This window comes from Lathyrus oleraceus, chromosome 4 (assembly GCF_024323335.1).
Source record: "Lathyrus oleraceus cultivar Zhongwan6 chromosome 4, CAAS_Psat_ZW6_1.0, whole genome shotgun sequence".
NCBI lineage: Eukaryota > Viridiplantae > Streptophyta > Magnoliopsida > Fabales > Fabaceae > Lathyrus > Lathyrus oleraceus.
Genome location: NC_066582.1, coordinates 139,951,491 through 139,978,932, shown reverse-complemented (window position 1 = coordinate 139,978,932; position 27,442 = coordinate 139,951,491). Strand labels below are relative to the sequence as shown.

The window sequence follows — 27,442 nt, the reverse complement described above, 5'->3', positions numbered from 1 at the left end:
TTTGACCACATGAAATATCTTGAGCAATTGCTTGACTTCAAGTGTTATCATCATCAAAATCAAATAACTATTTAACTACAAAATCAAACAACAACAAATATCAAAGGTATTCTTAATGATCAATTTGAAGAATTCATTTAAAATAAAGGTTATATTTAAAGAACCGCCTAATTTATCAAAGGTATATTTGATGAAAATGTGAGTTGTGGACTAGAATCATGCAGCATTATGGCAGACGAAAAAAGTGGGGTTGAATGAAATATTGATAATTACATTTATCAGTCGTGATTTAAGATGACGTTGCTTTCGCTTTGAAGATAGACAAGTGTTAGTTAAAAGTACTAGTTATAATCAACTGAGGGAATGTGAAAATGAGGAAGTAATTAAGAGCGTGAAGGAAGAAATAATTAAAAGAGAGGGTTGCAAAGCCAATATATGTCAATTGTCAAGTACGTTAATCATCTGCAGTTTGTCAAATATTTTCAAAAGTCTTGGAACCAAATATATGTATCCAGCTAGCGTTTTGGATAGGCACGAAAGACACTTGTTTTCAACTTTTTAACTTATATAGATTTTTGATATCTTTGTTCATGATGTGGAAGAGGCAAGAGTCAAAAAGATATTATTATGCACAAAAATTGTACTTTATCAATCTCATCAAATGGAGCCTCCGATTAGTGAGGTGATGACCTAATTTGGCGTGAGTTTTTACCACCTGCACACTTGCTAGTTTTATCATATGATGAGCAGCCGAAAGAGATCACATTATATGCTTGATTTTGACAGTTTCATTTCAAATAAATAACTAATTAATTAATCAATACGGTCAATGATTGAAGCAAAATATGTTACTTTAACGTTATTATCTAGTAATTCTGAAAAATTCTAACTTTGAAATTTTTTATTTCCAGTAACTATAAGTCACAAATGTTACTATAAGTCAGCTTCAAGATACATATATACACCCTCCGTTGTTCGCTAAATGTCTCTTTTTTGATTTTTTTTTAAGCGTCATTTATAAAATTCAAGATAATATTAATTTAATTTTATCAAAATTATTTTTAGATAATTATTATAGAGAAAACATGTTGAGTTTAACACCAAAGACTATCCTATATAGTTTTGGAAGGTTGTCAGCAGATAATAACAAATAAATAAGTTTAAAGTGTTTGCACCACTAATAAAAAAGTGTACATCATATTTAGTTAGAATACTTTTGTACATGAGAATGAGAGAAATACTTATAGGCCATTAAATTTAAATAAATATTTGAGATTAAAAAATCTCATTTAAATAATACATACATATCTTCTGGTCTGCAATGTATTATTTATTGTTAATCTATTATATTTTCATTTTCTCAAATTTATTTATTGTCTGAGTTTTACAGATAAAGTATTTTAATATATGAGTTTAAATTCATCCGATTCTAATTGTATGTTTCTTTGACAATATTTAAATGATTATATTTTTAAAACTATTTCATAATAATGACTTCTAATTTTTTCTCAATAAAACTCATCCCAAATTACCATTTTTATAAATAAAAAATCTATCAATTAATAACCTAATTCAATCATAAATTTCTAAACTTTACAAGTAAAAAAATCATCTCTTTATATCAACACATGAGTATCCAACATATGAGTAATATTTTGATTGGGAAATTGTAAAACTAACACTTAAAAAATTGTATCTAAATCTTTTTTATATATATATATATATATATATATATATATATATATATATATATATATATATATATATATATATATATATATATATATATATATATATATATATATATATATATATATATATATATATATATATATATATATATATATATATATATATATTATGTCAAACTTAGTAATATTACATCTTTGATAACTTTTTATCACATATTTGTATGACAAAATCTACATCAATCAAAATCATTTGATGTAATCATAAAGACCGTTTATATGATTATATAAACCGTTTATATAAAATTTAACATCAATCGAAATTATTTGATATAATAAAGAAAATGATTAAAATTAACGGTTTTGTTAAAGTTTTGTAAGACGTTAATTTTTATGCACCTCATTGACATATAAAATGATTTTCAATTGATTTTAAATTTTATAGAGATGATCTATATGATAATAGTTTTTAATTCGATGATGAATTTTGTTATACGGATATGTTGTAAAGAGTTATCGGAGGTGTCATGTTACTAAGTTTGACACTTTTGTGTCATTTGATCCTCATATATATATATATATATATATATATATATATATATATATATATATATATATATATATATATATATATATATATATATATATATATGAATGAGTTTCAACTTACTCTCCAAAAAGTTTTTTTTAACTTATTCCAAATTACAACCTTTAAATTGAATATAATTTAATGGTTAACATTTTTATTTAATTGTAATTAATATTTTTATTCAATTAACCATTCGATTAAATTTAATTTAAAACCTATGATTTGGAGTAAGATAAAAAAAAATCTTCGAATAAGTTGAACCTCACTATATATAAGTTGTTGATTTATAAATATCAAAAAGTTATTTATATTAATGAATAAATATAAATAATTCTGATTTTTCTCTGAGTTCTTTCTCTGGTTCTATTTTTCCTTTCAGCTTGAGGTTCTTTACCTTTTCTTTTTCCATAATCGACGTGATTTTCTAATTTAGGCGTAGCCCTGTCCTCCAGCTTCTCTATTATGTTGTGAATGATGTTTATTGGTTCGTTATTTCAGCCCATTTTTCTTCCTGACTCAGTTTCATCTCTGTTTTTTTTTTGTTCTTTCCCGTGTTCTTCGTTCCTTCTTTCTACGATAGAAGAAGACACAATGAAAAATAGGGTTATTCCTGATCCTAGTGAACACATTGGAACCAACTATGACGCTAACTAAAACATCCCGTACAATAACCCTTGTTTTGACCAAGAAATCCTTAAATATGAAAATCTACAAATATAAAATCATTCATCAATCTCCTTCATTAAACCTCCCAATCAGGGAACATTATCCATTTCAAACACCTCTCAAGATTACATCTCAGACAACATTCAATGTAGTAGAAACGTCAGCATGCACAAATTTAGAGATTCAGATCAAGAAATACCAGAACCAGTCAAAGAACCTGCATTTTTTGTGTATGATGAAGAAGAAATTCAAGAACCAAAAGAAAGCAGTCCTAGATGTATATTAGGAAAAATCATTACTGAAAAACTCATCCACAAAGACTCTATTTAAGCATCCCTTGCAAACATTTGGATCATGATGTTTTTAAAATTACCATGGAAAAGGAAGAAGGTTACAAGTATATACCGAAAGGAAGTCCATGGATTTTCAGGAACTCGTGGTTTAATTTACAAGATTGGAATGGTTTTACTTCAACGGGAGAGTTGTAATTTCACCAAGTGTAACACCCTAAAAACCCCAACGCGAAATTATACGAATTTAAAATAACCATACACATAGGGTCACACACGCACAACATAAACATGTTTCGTAACACGGGTTAGATAAAACATGTAATAACTTAAACATTTATCATCACATGCTCGATGTTACATAGGTTCATCGCAACAGAAAATAAATCAAATAAAGTAACTCAACAAACGATTAAGTCTCATAATATTTTCTTTTAAACATAAAACTTGGTTATTGCACAATGCCTTCAACATCAACAAAACATAACCTAGCGAGTTTCAAGTTTAATGCTCGCATCAACAACCTCAAAAATAATGATAATACCAAACACATCGTTCGTCTGCCAAATATTACATATCAGAGCAGCAAAATTTAAATATCGCATAAAACACGACAAGAAGAATAACCTCAACGTCATCCTTCAACTTCTAGCAGTTATTCATTTACTTGCTCGTATGTACCCCAAGAAGGAGCACTGAACCATACAAGCAACAAAGAGGTGAGAATACGCTTGAAATATATAATGGTGAAAAAGTATGCAAGGGTAGCCTAAGAAAACATCAATAATCACATATCTCATTCACATCATTTCAACACATTTCATTCATACTAACCACATAAATATTCTCACCCACCAATATCAACATAATTATTCAATTACATATGCAAACAATGGATGCAATGTACTTAACCCCATGACTCTACATGCATACGGTACCGTTATAGACAACACAGGTTTGTTTCGCACATGAATCCCCTCATTGGAACCAGAGTACACAAATTCGCTACTAACACCTTTAGTAACGCTTAGTCGATTCCCATCTGAAACCAGCTACTCGATCCTGAATCCACACCATCGGACCAGAGCACACCAATTCACTACTAACACCTTTAGTAATGCTTCACCGATTCCCATATTGAACCAGCTACTCACTCCTAAATCCACACTATCGAACCAAAGCACACTAAAATTGGATCGAAGTTTGTACACCATGATGCATGATTTTCAACAACATACAACATCACCAAAATTATCACCATACAATTACCACCATTATGCACAACATAACACACAACAATTGATTAATTCCATAACAAATAATAAACAACACCGAAATACCTGTAAACAATGGCTAAACAACATCATAATAATAGCACAACCTCAAAAATCAAAACCGATAACTCAAATCCACGCAACTGAGCAAACAACGATCATTCTGGCAGCATGACGGGCTACCCACCACCAGGGTGATGCTCGTCATCCGCCAACACCACCTCACTCGTCATCCCTATGATGCTCATTCCACAAAATCGGTCTTGGAGATCATGACGGTCTTCCCGTCAAGAAACTGATGTCTGTCAGCGCCTTTAAAGGTCGTAACAACCTAGTTGTCATGCGGGTGACGACCGTCACCCTGAACCAGAAGACAGAAACTGCGCTTTTGCCATGGACTTCTATTAAGAACTCTGATTTTCCCTTCCTAACCTTCAAATCAATCAGCAACATTGGGGGGGGGGGGGATATCTAACATCAATACATCACCTATCTATCAATTTAACATGCATTTTCTTTGATTAATCATGGTTTCTATATGTTTTGTTCATCAAAATCACAACACACATATGAACACCAACTCATACCATCTTCATTAAAAAACACAATTTCCGTGGTAAATCGGCACTTGAAATTCATATAATACAACCCATAATTCATACTATCATAGAAATTAATTAATATTCTTCATTCATCCATCAAAAAGGAAACATTAGGGAAAAACATTAAAGACTTCCCCTACTCAATCATGCATTCAACACCATATTTATAGTAATCCCCCTACCTTGGATTTCTAGTAAAAGAACCTTCAAGCTCTAACAATGGAGATTTTTTCCTAAGCCCTTGTTCTTCTAGCCTCTTCTTTTTCAAATTCAGTTTTCACGTACTGACCCCAAAAAACTCTCTACTAACTCCTTTTTATTATAAACATAATCCTCCTCACTTATTCTTCTATTTACCAAAATGCCCTTTCTACTCTAATTTTATTTTAATAATAATAATCTTCATCATTCTCTAATATTCTTAATTCTATTATTTAATTAAATTACTAGAACTATGCTCCACCAACCAAAACCATCATATATGAATAATAATCATCTAAACACCATCCAAATGCATATAGAAGTTGATTTAAACAATTAAATATACGTAAATTCAATTAAATAAATAAGTTAGAAAAATTGGGTGTTACAATTCTCCCTCACTTAAAGAATTTTTGCCATCGAAAATAACCTGGAGGAAACAGAGTCGGAGACGACTCCCTCATCTAGCTCTCCGGCTCTTAAGTAATGCTCCTACCAACTGCTCCTACCCACACCACCTTCACCAATGCAATCTCTTTATCATGTAGTTGCTTCACTTCTCGATCTTCCATCTGCATGGGAGATGCCTCAACAATTAGGTTTTCTCTCACCTGTACATCATACACTTGGATCACATGAGGCGGGTCCGGAATGTATCTCCTCAACTAAGACACATTAAACACATCATGAAGATTAACAAGCGTTAGTGGCAAGGAAATCTGATAGGTCACCTCTCATATCCTCTTTAGGATCTGATATGGACCAACAAAATGTGGCGTGAGCTTTCGAGACTTCAAAGCTCACGCCACATATAGACAATAATAAAAGTAAGATTTCATTTTTAATCAAAGTAGAAAATAAACATATTATATTCCTTATTTTATTTTGGGCTTAATTAGACTCTTCTTTTATTTTTCTTTTTTAAAATTAGACCCATTTTAAATTCGGGAAAATATCAATATGGAGTGGTCAACATGTTTCAAATAAAAATATTTTTAATAAGATACTTATGAGAGAACTTAGGCCCATTTTTATCACCAAAGAAAAAAAAATCATTTGTATTTATTTTTGTGTGAAAATAATGCTAATATATATGTGTGTATATATATAATTTCAACAATGTAATAATTTTTGCAAGTAATGAAGTGTTGCTGTCTTTACGTCTCTCCCAATCACAAAAAATAAAAAGTCTGTTGATAGACAGAGGTATAGAGTGAAAAAATTGGAATATTCTAGCGAGTCTATAAATAAGAGTCGTGTGTATTTTTAAAAATTCCCGCAAAATAAACTGCGTGTTAACAGACAAACATTCCAGCGCAGCATCCACCACACATTCTCTACATCACAAATCTACACCCTCTTTTCTCGCCGCCGCCGGCACTTCTTCCTAGGGTTAATTTCCTCCCGGCGACGACAACGATGATCCCCTACCATTCTCTCCACGAAGCCGAGATCGCCCTCGGCCGCAACCTCACCTTCGCCGAAACCCTCTGGTTCAATTACTCCGCTACAAAATCCGATTACTTCCTCTTTTGCCACAACATTCTTTTCCTCTTTCTAATCTTCTCCCTCGTCCCTCTCCCACTCGTTTTTCTTGAAATCAAACGCTTGTACCCATTCGATTCTTACAAGATCCAGCCTAAAGTTCGGTTATCCCTCAATGAAATGCTCAATTGCTACAAAGATGTTATGGTTATGTTCTTCTTCGTCGTTGGTCCTCTTCAGCTCGTTTCATATCCTTCCATCAAGGTCCTTTCATTCACAATCTCACTAACAATTGCAATTACTGTTACGGTTATACATTATGTTAATTGTGAATGATTTTTGGTTTTTCAGATGATTGGAATTAGGGCAGGGTTACCGTTACCGTCTGGATGGGAGATCTTGTCGCAATTGGTGGTGTATTTTTTGGTGGAGGATTATACGAATTACTGGATCCATCGGTTTCTGCATAATAAATGGGGTTACGACAAGATTCATCGTGTTCATCATGAATATCAAGCTCCGATTGGATTTGCGGCGCCTTATGCACACTGGGCGGAGATCTTGATACTTGGGATTCCGTCTTTTCTCGGACCTGCGTTGGCCCCGGGTCACATGATTACGTTTTGGTTGTGGATAGCATTGCGCCAAGTTGAAGCTATTGATACGCATAGCGGGTACATCTTTCTGTCCTTTTCAGTTTGTTTGTTTTAGCAAATCTTAATGAATGTCCTTTTGGAAAGTGTTTGGATTTCACGGATCTTTAATAGTGGGTTGCTTTTTTCTTTTATGGGGCCTGAGATAGTGAGATCTATGATTACATACACCTTTTCACTTCTTTTGTTTTGTGTATTTTTTTATTAAACAATTAGTGTTATTGCGATCTGTGTTTTGAAGTAAGATTAATTCGGATAAATGCGGCTGATACAGTTGCAATTGGGGTTTTAGTTGGGTCATGGATAAAATGAAAGTATAAGAACGATTGTGTTTGCCTGGTTTACTCTGTTTACTGTTCTTTCGGTTCTGTCCTTCCTTGCCACATTCATTTATGATGATGAAAGGATAGTAAATAAAGATTTTCGTGAGCTGGCTACAGTGAGGAGAGGAGAGATACAGTTAAAATGATAGTATGGCTTAAAAATGGTGATTCATTTTTATGTTTTCGATTTCTACTCAAGATCAGTCTTGTATGAGGTTGAGGTGCTCTATTTTTTTATACTTTGTGTAAATTGGATATCCTATAAGTTGGATAAGATTGCAATGGAAGACAAAACTCTCTTTCAAAATTGAATATGATTTGACCAATCTCTGTTCAAACTGGAAGCAATGTTGTCTATGGCGGATTGCGGAAAATTGCGGCGAGTCAAAAATCCGCCATAAAAATATGGCGGACGGCGGAACGGAAAATTGCAGAAGCATGACAGACAAACAAAAAACATTATTTATACTTGCAAAAAACAATAATAGCACCAAAAAATAAAAAAATCATAAGTTATAGAAATTAGATAACAGAATTATATATGAATGAAACTAGAATTCAAATATAAAGTAAAAAAAATAGATGTGGCATGTCTTAAGTACCTCAACATTTCATTCATAAAAGACATTATAAAACAGAACTATAAAACATTATTAAATCTCTAATCTTCTTCTCTAACTCAACATAATCTTCTTTAAAGTTATTTGGTATGAACATTTGGTGCAAGCTTGAACATTGCACTTCTTTCCATTAAGTGGTCTTTGTCTCTTGTTATTCCTCCATTAATCAATTTTGTGGAAAAAAATACAGCGAGTAGAGTTTGTATCTTTGTTAATTATATCTATATATTTTCATCTAAGGTCACTTCTCTTTGAAGAGTGGTGGGAAGGAATAAAAAATAAAAAAAATAAAAAAAATAAAAAATAAAAGAGAAAAAAAACTGAAGAGTACGATAATAGTTGTGTAAGAAGATAAGAGAAACAGGTGGAGAAGGAAAGTCTGGAGAAACAGGAGAAGATAAGACAGACTGAGGGAGAAGAAAAGTCTGGAGAATGGAAAGGTCATAGGGTTTTGATTCTATAAATATTTAATTAGAGTATTTAATGGCGGTTATTAGTATATAACTACAATTATAATTCTTTGGGGCCTCTTTCCTGGTCGCTAAAAAAAATACCTAGACAAGAATTTTAAAATTTTATAAAAAAAACGCAATTTCCGCCATACCGCCATGCACGTTAACTTGTGGCGGCTGCCATGGGCGCCACAATGCAAAATCCGCAACACCATGGCTTTTCCATGGCGCTATGTTGAAAATCCGCAACCGCAATCCGCCATGGCCTCAATTTGACAACACTGATTGGAAGCAACCCAAATCATCCTATCCAAGCGATCTCAGGTGGTATTTCTCTTTAACTTCTCTTTAACGAAGAAAACTTATTATATTATGTTGAAAGTTAATCTAACCAGTAGCAAGAAGTCCAATTCAAATATTTCCAGGACAAACCTTCATAAGTTTTTGCTTTGATAGTATAATGCAAAAGCTGTTCCTAACTATGAGTCTCTCTCTGGTGTTTGCCACCTCAACAATACATTCATATATGTACATAGTACGATTGAATAGAAAAATTGAAGTTCAACCAATTTCTATAATTCACTTATGCAGTTAATTGCTATATGCTCAAAATTGGTGCTGTAATTTTTATAGTAATAGAATGCCTTATTATATCAGGTTAGTGATTAGCCTTTGTTTTTAAATGGAAATTAGTCTTGCCGAGATGGAATAGCTTTGTTCTTGCAACTTGAATTTGAAATTAATTGCTGTTTTTTTGTTGTCTGAAGGATTTTGTTTATCTCTGGTGAATTTGAAATTGAAATTTTGTATCTGATTTTTATGTTTGATTGCTTACCTTATCAAATGTAAGGTATGACTTCCCTTGGAATCCCACAAAATATATTCCATTTTATGGTGGCTCCGAGCATCATGATTACCATCATTATGTTGGAGGACAAAGCCAAAGCAATTTTGCATCAGTTTTCACGTACTGCGATTACATCTATGGAACTGACAAGGTTAGATCATGACTCTGGAATTCTTCTGCACTACATATATATCTTCTTATTTTTCTCCACGTGTCAAATTGATTTGCAACGTTCTTATTTTGTTTATATCACAGGGTTTTCGGTATCAGAAGAAGATACTTCAAAATGTAAGTTTATTCAGCATTGCCTTTTAGAACTTGTGGCTTTAATTAGCTTAAGAACATTTTCATTTTACTGAGTTCCTTTGACATTTTTCTTTTTGTTTGGTCTACAATACAACAAATACAATATGCAATTACTGACCTTTTTCTCCACTTCATTGTCCCTTTATGAATTGATTTAGCTGAAGGAAGATTTGACAAATGGTGCTGCACAGAATAGAGGATCATACGAAGCACAAGATTATGGTAAATCTGAGTGAGACGGACGAATAACTAGTACCAGTTAAATAGTTGTCTTGGGTTAGCTTCAGGATGAAGACTACTAGAATGGAGCTTTAGGAATTGTGGTTTTGTTTTACAAGAATGGGTGGGGGAAGCATTTTTCTGATATCATGTTATGGAAATCTAACATTTGGTTTTGCTTTATGTCGATGTACGAATGATCATTTCCTTGTAAGCTGTAAATCAAATTCTGGAAATATGCAGCACGCTTCGTTCCTCCTCCGGCGAGTAATTTGGAAAGCAGAATAAAATTTGGAAGTTTGGTTTTATGTAATAGCTCTTCATGAACAGGTAATGTCCCTTCTACCATATGTAGTCTATAAACAATGGAAAATCATGATGGATTTAGTCAGGAACTCAGAAGTCAAGTTTTGTGAACACATTTGCTCAATAATTATATTTTTTTCAGTGTGAATTAACTGAACATTTAAAGCAAGTTTCAATTTTTTTTGAATAGTAAGATAGCATAGAAATAACAAAGGCATATCTTCACTATGGTATAAGTGCCAAATAATGGCACGGAAATAATAAAACGTAATCCAAAATATATATTGTAAAATGTAGCTTTCAAAACCTTTACAGCCCTACGAGAAGAATGTAAAAATGGAAACGCGTAACCTCTATTTACAGCATAGAGAAAGAGAATACAAATTGAATCAGAATAAAGAAAGAGAAGTAAAAAAGGTTGTGGACAAGAAGTGGTTATTGAAGATAGAATATTAAGAGTAACTCCAATGAATGAGTTTTTTCCCCAAGTGTTCTCCGGCTGACAGACAGCTTTTTCATTTATGAGACATTGAAATTGCCCACAGTGGCCAACCGTTGCATCGCCAAGTAACGTTGCAACAACATAAAAAATAATAAAAATTTAAATTGTGGGTCATTTAAAATTAAAATAAAATTATAAATGAAAAAAATAAATAATATATGAAGTAAATTCATGAGACCAAATATAGATTTTTTAAAATTAGACAAAAAATCATTTAAAATAAACATACTTCATTGTTTTGTAAGTGAGTCACTTACAATTTGTTAAAAATTAGTCTGAAAATATATTTTAAAACTATTTTTTTAGACAAAATAGAATGGATGGTTCATTAGTCTGAAAATATATTTTTAAACTATTTTTTTAGACAAAATAGAATGGATGGTTCATTTACAAAATATTATGGTGTATTTTGTATTGTGGCCAAAACTATACTTTTGAACTAAATTTTGACCCTTTCTTTGTCCTTAATTTTATACATGTCTATAAAGAATACCCAAATGCTTCTTCTTTCAAGACGACATTTAAAAGAAACATAAATTTAAGGTTAATGCTTTCTTTTCTAACTAGGTAAAAGAAGAAAATTCATTGAGATGTAAAATCAAATCCTACTAAAAGTTTAGATATTTAACTAGTCTGGCTATGACATATTCGAACTATATTATATACATCCATAACACTATCATTGAAGATGATTAACACACACTAGCATTTAAAAATCCTAAATATTGAAACTTCTAAAGTTTGCTCATCTTATCCCAAGTTCTTCAAGCCTTATACTATTAAGTGCTATGCTTTACTAGTTGGAACACAACTCCTCTTATTTTTTTTAAAACTCAACTAGTATTTTTAGAATCAGGCTAAAACACGAAAAAATATTTCAGAAGTATATTTTTGGATTTAGTTCGAAAGTGTACTTCCAAACTGTTTTTTTATAAAATGGAATTGATGACTCACTTACGAAGTGACATAGTATATTTGAGATGCTAGGGATGTATATTTTTAAATTAAAGAAAAACAACTTTAAATTTTAAAATGATGGTTGGTTGAGAAAAATAACTTATACTAAGGGAATTTTTTATCTCATCCTATTTAGTTTTCAGAAATGCATCTCAACATATCTCATACGTAAACAATTCATTCATTTTTTGAGTTACACCATAGTTTTGTGATTAAATTTATTTCAGAATAAATTTAATTATAATATCTTGAAAATAAATTAATTATGTGTGTTTGGGATGTGTTCGAAAATATATCTCCAAATTTATAAATATTATTCTATTTTTAAGAGGTGTGTTAGTAATTCATAATATTAACATAGAAAAAAAATGCTTATTTCGACTGGGAATGGCCCAATAAGGGTAACGTGTATAAGACCCAAATGAAGCTCTCCAAAAACGTTGGGTTGCCCATTTCAATAAACATTTCAAAAACGTTGGTTTACTTCATATTCCTATAATCATATCCCTATATCTATACCTTCACCCTATGAATAAAAATGTTCAATTTTATCTAATATTTAGGGCCAGTTTGTTTTTTTTCTTTGTATTTTTTAAAGTAAATAAAATTGTTTTTAAAATATTACGTGTTTTTAAATTTATTTTTTATAAATTAAAAAATTAATTTTGACAACAATTTTTTCAAAAAAAAAAGTTATATCTTAAAAATAATTTTTATAAAAATTTATTTAAAATAGTTTTAAAATTAAGTGATTTTTTAAAATTTTAATATTCAAAAAACGTTTCGATAAAATGAGGAAATACATAAAATAACATTTTAAAAATAATTATTCAAACAAAAATTTATTTCAAACATTTATGAAAAGTTTTTTCGTAAATTTACACTAAAATATATAATACTATAAAAATTATTTTACAAAAATCAAAACAAATAGGCCTTAATTCACCGCACAAATAATTTTCTATATAAAAATATTTTTGAAATTAAATTCATTTTCAAAATTTAGGTTAAATAAAAATCATTTAAAAAATTAAAACAATTGGATCTTAATTCACCGCACAAATAGTTTTCTATATAAAAAGGTTTTTGAAATTAAATTCATTTTTAAAATACTTAGGTTAAATTTTTTAGTAAAAATTATCTACCGAAAAGAGAGTTTCACATAAATTATTCTTGATTTAACTGTGATTAAATCTAAATTTTTTAGTAAAAATTGTATTTCATAATATTTTAAAAAATATATTTTTTTGGAAGTTTACTCATGACATACCTGTGACTAACAGAAATTCTTTAAATTATCCATAAAAAATTCATATATCATGAAGTTTTCTGAAAATTTAGTCACGGTGAAAGTTGATAAATTGTGAATTCATTTATAAAATTAATTCAATTCACATTTAAGAAGAGTCTTAAACAAAAATAAATAGTTGTTTGCAAATGGTAAATAGATAGAGAAGCCTTAGCCAAAGAAATTACCATGTCAATCTCCAATACTGAAATTAAAATTTTCTTTTCTTGTTGAGCTTTTAAAGGATGTCAGAATGGTGCTTGCAAGTGTGGAAAACTCAAAAGACTAATGGAGGACCGCCCATTCAATCGAGTTTTTTATTCTTGAATAAATTTTGAGTGTGAATTTTCACTAGTGTTGTACTTACTCTTTAGTGGTAGAGTTTGTTAGAAAAACCACAAATGAGTTCCTTATCAACTAAAAAATATATCTAAACTAAGGAATAATAGTCTATTTATGTCTGATTAACCTCCAAGGGGAACCGACTTTGCTAGATCCATAAGAAGTATTTACTGATATTGGAAAGGATTTACACCAATTTTGTGTACAAATTAAAGCTTCAATTATCTTTGGCATAAGAGAGCTTCTATAACAAGTAAGTACACTATCTCGAGTAAATAAAACAGACTCTAAAGCAACAATAGACACATGCATAACCAATATATCTCTAGCCATTTGACCAAGAATATGATAGTCGGTGGAATTCACCTTCCACCAATTCAAGAAATCAAAACCATGACTTCTCTTCTCCAATTTTTCCATGGGATACAAATCCACTTCGTTTTTCTACATGTTCTCATTAAGATTCATGTTCATCTCAACCTCCAAAGAAAATGCATTTTCAAGTGTTTTAAATTCTACCAATTCCACGTCATGAGAGGAATGTGTAGGATTTTTCAGTTTGACATTGACCAACAAAAAACTTATAACTATCAAATATTTTATATAATCTCTTCTATGTTTTTTTACACAAATATTCAACAACATCTTTCACATATGTCATGTTCAAGCTCCACCTAACAAACTGCATCTTATGTCGAGCATCAAGCACAGCAACAACAGATATCAACATATTCATATTTTTAACATCACCTTAATATTTATCATATTTAGGTTTCATATTTGCAGCCATATTCCCAAGCAATTTGTCTGAACTCTTCAATTTTATCCATCCCTTTAATGTAGTCAATATTATAATGTGTTCATTGAAATATTGAGAAGATGTTACAAAAGTAGAACCTGACATCTTCTATGTGATATCAAAAACTATTTACAAAAAATTAACAAAATATTTTTCATTATCTCAATCCTCATTATTTGGAATACCACCTAGGATTAACACAAAATCAACTCATTTCTCACTTAATCTCTTAAGTTCCTTATGTAACTTCAATGCACTTTCAAGCATAATATATGTGGAATTTCACCTAGTGGAAACATCCAAATCAACAATCAACTTTTCTTGTAACATAGTTTCATTAATGCGTGTTTTAAACCTATCCATACGACCCGGAGATGCACAAACGTATCTAACAACACTCATAATCTTACTGATTGAAGAATGATAATATTTTCGTCCATCTTGCGCCACATGATTCGAAATATGTGCACAACAACAAACATGCATGTATTCCCCTTTCAATGGATGTGAATTATAATCATCCATTGTATTTTCAAGTTAGTGATAACATCATCATTGGAACTATAATTATTAACCCTAATGGTGAAAACTTTACATATTAGCCATTCCTCCGAACATTTTTCAATTTTTTTACCAATGGTCAATTCTTTGTGATTCAAAATTGGATAGAAACTAAGAATCCTTTTATGGACTTTCCAATCATGATCAATGAAATATGCACTAAGACAAATATAACTCAAATTTGGAACAAATGTCTAACAATTAATTATAAGACAAGCACATTGATTTGATTTATTTAACACACTTTTTAACTTATGTTTCTCACTTATGTACAAATCTCAACAATCTCTAGTAATTGTAGTCCTTTTAGGAATTGAGAGTTTAGGTTGCACAACACTCATAAAACAAATAAATCCTCTCCCTCAATAAACTTAAAAGACAACTCATCAACAATTATCATTATAGAAAAATCTTCCCTACATGCCTCAACATCAAAATGGACACCAATGAGAACTCTATTATCACCTTCTTTTTCAATTATTGAAGAATAAGAGTCTGTTGAATGGGATCCAGAGACTCTTTGGGAAACTTTTTGCATTGTTGTAACTGATCGCGATTTTATGAGTCTATTGGGGTATTAACTGCAAGTGCACAGTCTAATCGCATAGTTTTTGTCGCATCCGCGAAAAACAACCGGCGGGAAAAAACAAACAAACAGATCCGCCACCGTGCGTTATTTATCCCAAAAGAGGGAAAGGAAACGCTCGAAGTAAACCTGGAAAAGACATGGTCTCGCGATCAAAGAGAGATGGGATCGGGAGTCGGTTATGCGAAGGGAAGGTATTAGCACCCCTACGCATCTGTCGTACTCGACGGGATCCACGCTCAAAAGAATAGAAGAAAGGTTGCTAAACACTGCTCAAAAGAATGCACACACACACTGGAATAAGACACAGGTGGAAGAAGAGGGGACGGGCTCGCTAGGATATCGCATCCTATGCCTACGTATCTCATCTGGAATGAGAATCAGAGCTACCGTAGTTCGGCTCACGCACGCCGAAACAAAACACACACACAAGAAACCGACTGCCAATCGCTGGGCTTACGTCAGACTCCACGCAAACAGGCAAACATGGAAACCGAATGCCAATCGCTGGACTTACATCAGACTCCGCACCAACAAACAAACACAGGAAACCGACTGCCAATCGCTGGACTTACGTCAGACTTCACACAAGCAAACACCAAAAGGATACGGAATGCCAATCGCTGGTCTTACATCCATCTCCTAACACACACAAGAAGGTTAACAAACAAACAAGTTAATAGGGAGTCTGGCACTCGAGCCTAATAACTGTCAAGCAAACACACACAAAAGAAAAAGGGTGCCCGGAGAGATCTCGTACGATCTCCTGCCTACGTACCTCATCTGGTATGAGGATCAGGGCAACGTAGTTCCCCTCAACAGGGGAGAAACTTCTCCTAACCAGAGACTGGGAAATGACAAACTAGAAGGGAGACTGACTCGAGCCTAATAGTTATCATACAAATTGATGGGAAAATAGCAAGTGTACTATTTTTCTCACTGTAGTAATAAAAGGGAATTTCCCCGTTTGTCGATCTCAAGGACTGCTTGACAATACAGAGTTTATAAATTGTTTCAATTAGACAAAAGCCTTTGGTTTTTGTGTGGTGAGTAATTATCCTACCAATTTCAAATAAAGAAAACAAGTAAAAAGGTTGAACGAGATACAAATGAGAGAAGATTGCTAGGGTTCGGTGAATGAATCTTCCTGTAACAGATATAATTTATGAAGACTTAGACAATATTCCTGTCAAATTAATTCCGGTCCTCAAGGGTATCTATTCCTAAGTCCTTAGTAATAGACCTTTGATTATGTAACCTAATTACTATGTCCATAAACAATTAGGTTCATACTCAAGCATTCACATATCAAGAATTACCGGTCAGATAGAAAATCCCTAGTCCTAGGTTATTTTTACTATCCAAAGTTCTTATCCAGGTCAATGAATAATTGCTGTCCAGCTTACACTATTCATATTAATCATCATTCGTTGGTCCGACGAATAAAGCACAAAGAACGGCGATAAGAACAAATTAATGGAAAAGAAGAAATAAGCAATACTTTCATAAACATCAAATCTGTCACATTCAGAATCAGGGTCACCCCCCTAGCAATGGGGGGTTTAGCTACTCATAATAAAAGTAAAAACAAAGATTAATATTGTTGTCATTACAGAATTTCGTGAGGAATCAATCTTCAATAGTCGGAAAACTCTTGAACATATGAATCCTTGGATATTCGTTGAGTCTCCAGCTCTCAAAACGCGTCTTTTCTCTCCAAAAAATGTCCAACCCCCGGAAAATCGTGGTCTGGCCTCTTAATAGCTCTTCAGTTGGATTTTTCCTGATTTTGTGCTCCATACGCGTATTGAGCTGTCCCATACGCGTATTGGCTGGTCCCAAACGCGTACCACACGTAACACAGCCTCTGATACGCGTATTGCCCAGTCTGGTACGCGTATTGCCCAGACTGGTACGCGTATTGCCCAGACTGGTACGCGTATCACCAGAAGCTGGTCTTTTGGCTGAATTTTCCACCCTTCTGGTCATTTGCGTATGCTACGCGTACTGTGAAGGTCCATACGCGTATCATGTAAGGTCATACGCGTATGGACAACAGGTTCTCCAAAAATTGGCTTTTTCTTCCGTTTTCTTGCTCGGGCTCGATTTGGCATCTTACATTTGATTTCCCGAGCTTCCAAACTAGCTTTTTACCTGCTAACATACCAAAAAGCGTAAAATATCCTCAAGAAACTCATAAGTAACAACACACTTAATATTATAGAATTGAGCTTATATCTAACTAAAAATGCTTCAATTTACACAGTTTACCTGACTTATTTACGGTTAAATAGTGGACTGTCTAGCATAAATGGTGACTGATCACAACCCCAAACTTAGCTTGTTGCTTGTCCTCAAGTAACATTTTATTACCATCAAAGATCATGTCACCCCAAACTTACTGTAAAATAGTTCTTACCACAATACTGCTGAAATTTTTCGCACTGGACCTCTTGATGTTTTTCAGGTTTTCTGATTCTTCCACATAGCCGCCGAGCTAGAAACTCTTTCCCTCAGAGATATGACTTTACCTGTCAGCTTATATCACACTCTCACCAAGTCTCTCTGGGTTAAAGTGTTATCACTCTCAAATCACAATATGCAATATCAAATCAACAGTTTGAATAAATTCTCTCATCCTATCAACATGTACAATCACACACACTTTTTGAGGTCTTTTAGGGTTGTAACGGGGCTTGGGTTTAGGTAGGCTATGAAAGTGGAACCTAGGGTTTATGTTTATTATTATTTTTTTTTTGGTTCAGAGTACATGCAATCATTCTCTTACTACGTTTCTTTGTTATTATTCCTGTAGGGTTATGCAATCCTCTTTTCCTTTTATTTCTAGTGAATGTAGCATCTTTCAAAAGTTGTTCTTCGCTTTCCTCTTTCTTTCTTTTTATTCTTATTTTTTTTCCTTTCTTATTTTTTTTATTTTTTATTTTTTATTTTTTATTTTTATACGACATTCACATACTATTCATGTACTGCAAAGCTACCCCAAACTTAAAGGTTGCTATACCAACAGCAACCCCAAACTTAGATAGAAACGTAGATATGAAATCAATTCTCACATACTCTGAACAGGGTAAGATAGGTCCAAGGTCATGGGTTTAGAAAAAAAAACGGGTATATCAACAATAAATGATTAAAGGCTCAACAGGGTAAAACAATGGATAATAATAATGGGATGGCTAGAAAGGCTCTAGGTGATAACAAAAAACATGCCTCAGTGTGTGTATTCGTACAGCTAATAATAACAAAAGAACGTACGCAAACCAAGATTGATAAAGACATACCTGATATCGCTCATATGATAATAAGTGTTTGGCTTTTTATGAACTCACCAGGACGGGTTAAGCTGACTTGTTCTATCATACCTCTGAGTTCAAAGCTCATGCTCGTGGTTCTGATGTTAATCTTAACCAGTGCGTCCAATCATAAACAACAGTATCTACAGTCAGGGGACTGAAAGAGAGAACGCCCAAGTAGTTGGTGTACGTGATCAAGAAAACCAATAGCCAGACATAGTCACGTATCTAATGCAATAAACAGGAAACTGGAGGTAAACCAAATCAAATTCATTAGAATAAGCCAACCCATAATAGGTGGTTACATCAAAGCAACAGAAATTAAAAACTGAATAACTAACTAAAAAAAACAAAAATTACACAAAAAAAACCAAAAGTACAAAAACAACAAGCAAAATCAATCACTCTGACCACCGTCCTGCATATGGGTATCAAAGTTAATCATATCTGTCGGATCCAAGATAGTCTGCCCTCGTGCGAAGGCAGAGATAGGCGTCAACGTCTCTGTGTGGCCCGACGGAGACTGCTGTTGCTGAGGGGGTGTCTGGTGCGGTGGCTGCTGCGGTGGCTGCTGCGGAATCTCTCCCCCTATCTGAACTGGCTGGTTCCACCAAGGAAAGGTGAACTGGCCAAAATGAAATAGGCCAATGCCTTCGGAATCGGAGCGAGATCAACCACCATAATCTTCGCCGGAGAAATTTTTGAAGTGGGTGCCCAATCGTGACCTGGCCTAATCAGTGAGTTCTTCATATCAGTGTAAGGCCAGTAGTTCTTGTCTGATCGTTTCATTTCGGCAAACGGGCAAATGGACTCATAAAATTTGCATTTCAGCACACTGTTAATCGTTTTCCCATCATATTTGACCACTTTGCCCCTTACCCATGAAACGAACGATGCATTCCCTGTGGGGTCTTCCTCATCAGATGTTACCCGTAGTGCATTGGCATAGAACTCCCAGATCAGATCCAGTGAAACCGGTTGGATTTTGTCATTGAAGTATATCAGCTTCTGCTTTTTCAGAATATTAGTGACCTCTGGATACGTGTCATTCTGATACATCCAATGTTTTTCTTCGACCATGTTGCGATTCTTGATTTGCTCATATCGATCTTCATGGTAGGTGGTACGGAATGTGTTGATCTCGTTTGGTGATTGAGACATGATATTAATCTGTGGACTGAAGGAAAAAGAAGAAAACAGAGAAAAATCACAGTAATACGCAGAAAATACGTAATGAAAAAGTGAGAAAATGAAGTCCGTACGGACAAAAACTATATATGCAGCACCATAAAACTGATACGCGTATGATACGCTGCCAATACGCGTATCAGGCTCCCTTACGCGTACCGTACGCGTATCACTCTGCCCTACGCGTATCATACGCTGCTGAAACAAGTGTAAAACATGATCTGCGTAACAGATCACGTATCATAAGGTAATACGCGTATGGCCTGGTCCCTTACGCGTATCGTACGCGTATGCTTCGTCTATACGCGTATCATACGCGTTTCACCAGAGGCGTGCATTTTTGGTGTCCAATACGCGTATCATAAGACCCATACGCGTATTGGCAGATTCATTTTCAAAAAAAAAAAATCTTTTTGTTTTCATTTCTTTGATTTTCTAAAAAAAACTGACTCGGCAAAAATAAAATGACACTAACAATCAAACCTCCCTTGGGTTGCCTCCCAAGCAGCGCTTCGTTTAATGTCGCATGGCTCGATGGGACACCTCATACTCAGATGAGTTTAACAGTTTCAATCGGTCCCCCTTCACCGGGATTGTATGGTTTCACCCTCTGACCATTGACTTTGAAGGTGTCGCCATTCTTCTCATTTTTAAGCTCTATTGCTCCATAAGGAAGTACTTTGTTAATGACGAATGGTCCTGACCATCTTGACCTCAATTTCCCTTGGAACAGCTTCAACCTGGAATTAAATAGCAGTACAAGTTGTCCCTCCCGAAATTCCCTCTTCTGTATCTTTTGATCATGCCATTTTTTTGTTTGTTCTTTGTAAATTTTGGCATTTTCATAAGCTTGATTCCTGAATTCTTCCAACTCATGAAGTTGAAGAATTCGGGATTCACCAGCTTTAAAAAGATCACAGTTTAGGAATTTGGAGGCCCAGAAAGCTCTGTGCTCGAGTTCGAGTGGTAAATGACAAGCCTTACCGTAAACTAATTGATAGGGGGACATACCTATTGGTGTTTTAAATGCAGTCCTGTATGCCCACAATGCATCATCCAGCTTTACTGACCAATCTTTCCGAGAAGCACTTACCGTCTTTTCTAAGATTTGCTTTATTTGACGGTTGGATACTTCCACTTGCCCACTCGTCTGGGGGTGATATGGTGTGGCTATCTTATGTTTGACATTATACTTCTTCAACAGATTCTCCAAGAGTTTATTTATAAAATGCGTACCTTGGTCACTAATTAAAGCCCGTGGTACCCCAAACCTAGAGAAGATGTTCTGCCTCAAGAACTTCACCACCACTTTAGCATCATTTGTTGGTAATGCCACAGCTTCTACCCACTTTGACACATAATCGACCGCAACCAATATGTAATTCTTACCAGATGATGGCGGAAAGGGTCCCATAAAATCAATTCCTCAAACATCAAACAGCTCCACTTCTAGCATGGAGTTTTGCGGCATCTGATTCCGTTTTGTAATGTTACCCATTCGTTGGCACCTGTCACATTCTCGGACTATAGAATTTGCATCCTTGAATAGTGACGGCCAATACAAACCTGATTGGAGGACTTTTGCTGCAGTTCTATCTCCACTGAAATGTCCACCATACTCTGAATTATGACAAGCTTTCAGAATACCGGCTTGCTCTCTTTCTGGAACACATCTTCTGATCAAACCATCCACTCCCTTTTTGTAGAGAAATGGATCATCCCATAGGTATAACCTGCAATCATAAAGAAACTTTTTCTTTTGGTGAGAATTAAAGTCATCAGGTATAACCCCACCTACCACATAGTTCGCATAGTCAGCAAACCATGGTATCTCCTGAACAGCAAGTATTTTCTCATCAACGAATGTGTCCCGAATAGGATGATCCTCCTCAGTTTCTTTGATTGGGGACATGCGAGATAAGTGATCCGCGACCGTGTTCTCGCACCCCTTTTTGTCCTTGATTTCCAAATCAAACTCCTGAAGGAGGAGGATCCATCTCAAAAGTCTCGGCTTTGATTCCTGCTTAGCAAACAAATACTTTAAAGCAGCATGATCAGTATACACAATGACTTTTGAACCAAGCAAATATGATCTAAATTTGTCAAAAGCATAAACCACGGCCAACAACTCCTTTTCGGTAGTTGCATAATTCATTTGGGCCGGGTTAAGGACATCACTAGCATAATAAATCACATGCAATAATTTGTCCTTTCTCTGTCCTAGGACAGCCCCCACAGCAAGGTCACTTGCATCACACATTATTTCGAAAGGCAAGGACCAATCGGGGGCGATTACAACAGGTGCACTGATCAACTTACTCTTTAAAGTTTCGAAAGCTACCATGCAGTTTTTATCAAAATTAAATTGCTTGTCTTTGACTAGCAAATCAGTCAACGGTTTTGCGACTTTTGAGAAGTCTCTGATAAACCTGCGATAAAAACCTGCATGACCCAAAAAACTCCTTATCCCTTTTTCATTCACAGGAGGTGGGAGGTTAGCTATCACTTCCACTTTGGCTTTATCCACTTCAATTCCTTTGTGGGAAATTTTGTCTCCTAGCACAATTCCTTCCTGCACCATGAAATGACATTTCTCCCAATTGAGAATAAGGTTAGTTTCCTGACATCTTTGCAAAACAAGAGACAAGTTAGCTAAACAATTATCAAAAGAAGAACCAAACACAGAGAAATCATCCATAAACACCTCCATATACTTCTCAAGCATGTCGGAGAATATAGATGTCATACATCTCTGAAAAGTAGCTGGGGCATTGCACAGCCCAAATGGCATCCGTCTGTAAGCGAAAATACCATAAGGACAGGTAAATGCCGTTTTTTCCTGATCTTCCGGGGCTACAGCAATTTGGTTGTATCCCGAATATCCATCCAGAAAGCAATAATACTCATGACCTGCAAGTCTTTCTAACATTTGATCAATAAACGGGAGAGGAAAATGGTCCTTTCTTGTTGCAGTGTTCAGTCTTCTGTAATCGATGCATACTCGCCACCCTGTCACTTTGCGAGTTGGGATCAGTTCATTCTTTTCATTTAAAATTACTGTGGTTCCTCCTTTCTTGGGTACCACATGCACTGGACTCACCCACGAGCTGTCAGAAATGGGGTAAATCATTCCCGAATCTAACAACTTCACAACCTCGTTCCTTACCACTTCTTTCATTGCTGGGTTTAACCTCCTCTGTGGTTGCACCACCGGTTTCTGATTATCCTCCATCAGTATCTTATGCATGCATACTGTGGGGCTAATACCTTTTAAATCCTCAATAGTCCACCCAATAGCACTCTTATGCTTCTTTAGTACCTGTATTAACTTTTCCTCATCTATGGCATTTAGCTCAGAACTGATAATAGCAGGATGATTTGTTCCAGATCCTAGAAAGACATATTTAAGATTTACAGGCAATTGTTTTAATTCAAAATTTATACCTGGTTTACTTACCTTTTCATTTTCTAATTCTGGTGAAGATCTCAGATCCTCCCACCGACGTGGTTTGGATTTCATCCAAAGAGGTTGTGTATCCAGCATGGCAAGCACTTCTTTTTCTTTTTCATCATCATTCTCTTCAATCTCTCTGACCGACAGACTAAGAACTCTTTCCAATGGTAATTCAGGAAACTTTCTTTGCATTGTGCTCGTTACCATTTGATCAATTACTTCAACAGAGTGGTTTGTACACATCTCCTCTTTATGTTTCATAGTTTCCCGGACATCAATTCTGAGCTCTTCATCATATACCTTTAGGGTCAAGGTACCTCCCTCAATGTCTATCATGCATCTACCTGTTTCTAAGAAAGGCCTTCCCAGAATCAGAGGTATCTCTTCATCTTCTGGCATTTCTAAAATTACAAAATCAACAGGAAAAACAAATTTATTAACTTTGACCAGAACATCCTCAACTACCCCAAAAGGTCTCTTCACTGAGTGGTCAGCAAATTGAAGTGTCATTCTGGTATCCTGAACATTTCCAATTCCCAGCTTCCTGTAAATAGACAAAGGCATAAGGCTAACACTAGCCCCCAAATCAATCAACGCCCTTTTAAAAGACCTATCTCCAATGGTACACGGGATGGTCACAGAACCTCTATCTGGCTTCTTTACTGGAATCTTCATACCCTGCAAAATAGCACTACAAGTTTCAGTTAATATAACAGGGTCAGTGTCAGTGGTGCGCTTCTTTGAGATGATGTCTTTCATGAACTTCGCATAGATAGGCATCTGCTCGAGTGCCTCAGAGAATGGAATATTGATTTCTAGTTTCCTGAACAACTCCATGAATTTCTGAAAATTTTTCTCATCTTGCTTCTTCTTTTTGTTTCTTTGTGGGAATGGAAGCTTAATGATGGGTTTTGGTTCAGGTAGCTTTTCTTGCACCACCGGCAGTGTCACACTTTCTTCCTCAGTTGGTGTCTTGTTTTCTAAGATTTCCAGGTCCACTTCAAGCAATTGATCTTCTTCTTCATCCTTCTTCTTAAGATCTTCAACAGATTTCCCGCTTCTTGTTGTTACCGCACTCACATTATTGTGCTCCCTCGGATTTGTCACTGTTGCACTAGGTAATGCGCCTGGTGTTTGGGAATTTGTTATCTGTTGTGCTATCTGACCCAATTGAATCTCCAGATTTTTAATGGATGCATTGGTGCTCTTCTGATTATTTCTGGTTTCTTCCTGAAATTGCATACTCTGGGTAGCCATCTTCTCTATAGCAATCTCCCAATCAGCTTTCTTTGGAACTTGTTGCTGATAAGGTTGCTGTTGGTACGGTGGTTGTTGTTGTGGAGGTCCTTGGTTCTGAATATTACCTTGCTGATCTTTCCAAGAGAAATTAGGATGATTTTTCCACCCCGGATTATAAGTATTTGAGTAGGGATTATTCTGCCTCAAGTAATTTATAGCTTGCACTTGTTCTGCGGTTGCAACACAATGCATGGTAAAGTGTGGTCCACTACAAATCTCACAAATCATGGTCGGAACCGGTTGCACTTGAGCAACAGTCTGGGTACCTAAATTCATAGCTTTCAATCTTCTTTCAACCTCAGCAGCAACCTGGTCCTCCATTTTCACCACCTGATTTGCTAATTTCAAGTCAATTTTTCCCTCTGGCTGATTCACAGTACGGTCATATAATTCCAAATGCTCATTTGCTGCAATAGCTTCGATGATCTTTTTGATACCGGTTGCTGTTGAAAAATTAGATGAGCCACCAGCAGCTGTATCAATGAGTTGCTTAGTTTTCATTTTCAGCCCGTTTACAAAATTCTGCATTTGTTCAGTTTCATCCAGATTATGTGTAGGACATGCAACTAAACATCTCTTGAATCTTTTGTATGCATCTCCAAGTGTCTCTCCGTCTTTCTGTTTAAAATTCACAATGTCATACCTCTTATGGATATACACAGAAGCAGGAAAATACTCATTCAAGAATGTTGTTTCCATTTGTTGCCAAGTAGTAATGCTTCCTGCGGGTAGTGAATAGAACCATTCCTCAGCGTCCTCAGATAATGTGAAAGGGAACATGACCAATCTCTTTGCCTCTTCAGAATGCCCATCAATTTTCAATGATGTAGTCATAGTCAGAAACCTCTGCAGATGCTTGTTTGCATCCTCATTGATCTTTCCTGCAAAAGGTTTGCTTTCTAACTGGCGGATAGTTGAGGGATGTAATTGGAAGTGAGCAACATTAACAAGTTGGTTAACAATGGTCAACCGCACTGCTGGGTTATTCTGTCTGCCATAATCACCTAAAAGTCTTTCCGCTTGAGGTGGGTCTGCAGCCATGTTTTCAGTATCTGGATGTGAATCTGTGTCTGACTCAGATTTTTCGGAGTGAACAGAAACTGGTGTGACAGGTGTGACCGGTTCTTCGGTGTCAGAGTTGGCCAGTTTCTTTCTTCTAGCTTCTCTGAGCTTTTTGCGCAATGTTCTCTCTGGTTCTGCGTCAAAATGAAAATCAGCTGAGGCCTTACCTCGCATACACAGATTAGACAGAAGTTAGTTATAATAATAATAAAAATACAATTAATAATAAATAAAATTTTAGATGCAGAGCAACAAAATTCTAATTGAAAATAAATTAATAAACTCTACTATCTTTGGCAGTCCCCGGCAACGGCGCCAAAAACTTGATGGGAAAATAGCAAGTGTACTATTTTTCTCACTGTAGTAATAAAAGGGAATTTCCCCGTTTGTCGATCTCAAGGACTGCTTGACAATACAGAGTTTATAGATTGTTTCAATTAGACAAAAGCCTTTGGTTTTGTGTGGTGAGTAATTATCCTACCAATTTCAAATAAAGAAAACAAGTAAAAAGGTTGAACAAGATACAAATGAGAGAAGATTGCTAGGGTTCGGTGAATGAATCTTCCTGTAACAGATATAATTTATGAAGACTTAGACAATATTCCTGTCAAATTAATTCCGGTCCTCAAGGGTATCTATTCCTAAGTCCTTAGTAATAGACCTTTGATTATGTAACCTAATTACTATGTCCATAAACAATTAGGTTCATACTCAAGCATTCACATATCAAGAATTACCGGTCAGATAGAAAATCCCTAGTCCTAGGTTATTTTTACTATCCAAAGTTCTTATCCAGGTCAATGAATAATTGCTGTCCAGCTTACACTATTCATATTAATCATCATTCGTTGGTCCGACGAATAAAGCACAAAGAACGGCGATAAGAACAAATTAATGGAAAAGAAGAAATAAGCAATACTTTCATAAACATCAAATCTGTCACATTCAGAATCAGGGTCACCCCCCTAGCAATGGGGGGTTTAGCTACTCATAATAAAAGTAAAAACAAAGATTAATATTGTTGTCATTACAGAATTTCGTGAGGAATCAATCTTCAATAGTCGGAAAACTCTTGAACATATGAATCCTTGGATATTCGTTGAGTCTCCAGCTCTCAAAACGCGTCTTTTCTCTCCAAAAAATGTCCAACCCCCGGAAAATCGTGGTCTGGCCTCTTAATAGCTCTTCAGTTGGATTTTTCCTGATTTTGTGCTCCATACGTGTATTGAGCTGTCCCATACGCGTATTGGCTGGTCCCAAACGCGTACCACACGTAACACAGCCTCTGATACGCGTATTGCCCAGTCTGGTACGCGTATTGCCCAGACTGGTACGCGTATCACCAGAAGCTGGTCTTTTGGCTGAATTTTCCACCCTTCTGGTCATTTGCGTATGCTACGCGTACTGTGAAGGTCCATACGCGTATCATGTAAGGTCATACGCGTATGGACAGCAGGTTCTCCAAAAATTGGCTTTTTCTTCCGTTTTCTTGCTCGGGCTCGATTTGGCATCTTACATTTGATTTCCCGAGCTTCCAAACTAGCTTTTTACCTGCTAACATACCAAAAAGCG

General features: G+C 34.9%; 1 protein-coding gene across 1 annotated transcript; it reads left to right on the top strand.

The window, feature by feature from the left end:
• The first annotated feature begins 6,552 nt into the window (after positions 1–6,552).
• On the top strand, positions 6,553–10,523 carry LOC127074119 (methylsterol monooxygenase 1-1). Its single transcript, XM_051015412.1, has 5 exons — positions 6,553–7,059; positions 7,147–7,469; positions 9,694–9,841; positions 9,946–9,978; positions 10,155–10,523. The coding sequence occupies exons 1-5, from the start codon at positions 6,730–6,732 to the stop codon at positions 10,230–10,232; spliced, it is 912 nt and encodes a 303-aa protein (XP_050871369.1). The 5' UTR covers positions 6,553–6,729; the 3' UTR covers positions 10,233–10,523.
• Positions 10,524–27,442: the final 16,919 nt, after the last annotated feature.